At 37.6% G+C, this 1,404-nt stretch overlaps 1 protein-coding gene across 1 annotated transcript; it reads right to left on the bottom strand.

Annotated features, from left to right (window-relative positions):
• Positions 1–227: 227 nt before the first annotated feature.
• On the bottom strand, positions 228–1,010 carry LOC128127010 (uncharacterized). The gene is made up of 2 exons (XM_052765191.1): positions 650–1,010; positions 228–573 (listed from the first exon to the last, which is right to left on the bottom strand). The coding sequence occupies exons 1-2, from the start codon at positions 998–1,000 to the stop codon at positions 382–384; spliced, it is 543 nt and encodes a 180-aa protein (XP_052621151.1). The 5' UTR covers positions 1,001–1,010; the 3' UTR covers positions 228–381.
• Between the last annotated feature and the right edge of the window lie 394 nt (positions 1,011–1,404).

The following is a 1,404-nucleotide window of genomic DNA, read 5'->3' as shown; positions in this document are numbered from 1 at the left end:
AGTTTAACCAGAAAAGTCCTTGCCATGCATGCAACTTCAAATTAACACAACAAAAAGCTGAAAATAACAATCAACTTAAGTAACACAAAATACACATCACATAAACCAACATACTTTCATACAAACTAGCATAGTTAATAGCAGTTTCATAAAAACAGCAACAATACACCAAAACACATCATTTCACACTACATACCATGTTCATATCACATAAATCAACACTTAAAGTTAATCTAGAGTAACAGGTTTAGCTTCTGAATTCCCAGGTGCATCTCCACCACCAACTTTCTTGCCCAGTTTCAACTTGATAATCCTTTCAGATTTCTTCCTCCTGATTTTCTTCAACGGGGTTGCAAGTGGTGTTTCTCTAGCCTCCTGTTCTTACACATGAACCTGACTAGGTTCTCCATTAGCTGATGAATCAAACTCCAAAGGAGTGAGTTCCACCTCATCATAGTCTTGTTGAACATGCACCTCATTGACTGCTTCTCCACCATTATTTACTGCTCCTCCATCATTGACTGCATTAGATTGATTACCTTCATCATCCTCATTAATCGCTTCAGCTACACCCTGATTGACCAATATGAAACATTATTAGAAATTTAAAAAGAAATTGTAAAGATTAACCATTTAAATACTTATGTACCTGTTTTGTTTTTCTATTAGCTTTGGTTTTAGGAGGCCTTGTTAAAGTACAAGCTCTTTTGTTGTGTCCTTTAATCTTACAAAGGCTACATTTTTGTTTTTTCCCAGCCTTGGATACCTTCACCTGCTCCTTACCTTTGTTTTGTGTTTGGGTAGTTGTCTTTGATTTTTTAGTTGACTGGTTTGGGGTTTCTGTTGCATCCCTTTTCCTTTTAGTTCCAGATCTCCCAAGCATAGTTCTACGAACAGGAAGTAAAGGTGGGGTGTAATCAGTTGCAGGCCACAAATTACTTCCATTCATAGGTGCTAACCTAAACTTGTATGCCTTCATGTAAGTGATGCTACTAAACATTTTGTCCACATATGCCTCTACATCCCTATTCATAAAACTAATAGCTGCAACAGAATTGACACAACCGATTCCATTAAGCTGCCAAAGCCTACATGAGCAAGTTCTTTCTCCAAGATCCATTTCATAAGCATCTGTAGTTCCTCTTACTTCAAACTGATTTAGTCCACTAGGTAAGACTTGGTAATGTCTTAGATCCTTCTTAATGCCATTCACTATTTCTCTAACTGTTGGACAAATTTGGTTGCCCCATCCTAGACCCTTGCATTTCTTCTTGAACACCCTCTCCATCATATACATCCTCAACTCCTCTAGCATGGTGATAATTGGTTTCTTCCTAGCATCAACAATCACAGCATTAAAACTTTCTGACATTCCATTCTCCACAACATCACAACACCTTCCTG

The sequence above is a fragment of the Lactuca sativa genome, chromosome 7 (genome assembly GCF_002870075.4).
Source record: "Lactuca sativa cultivar Salinas chromosome 7, Lsat_Salinas_v11, whole genome shotgun sequence".
Taxonomy (NCBI): Eukaryota; Viridiplantae; Streptophyta; class Magnoliopsida; order Asterales; family Asteraceae; genus Lactuca; species Lactuca sativa.
This window is presented reverse-complemented; position numbering and strand designations above follow the sequence as displayed.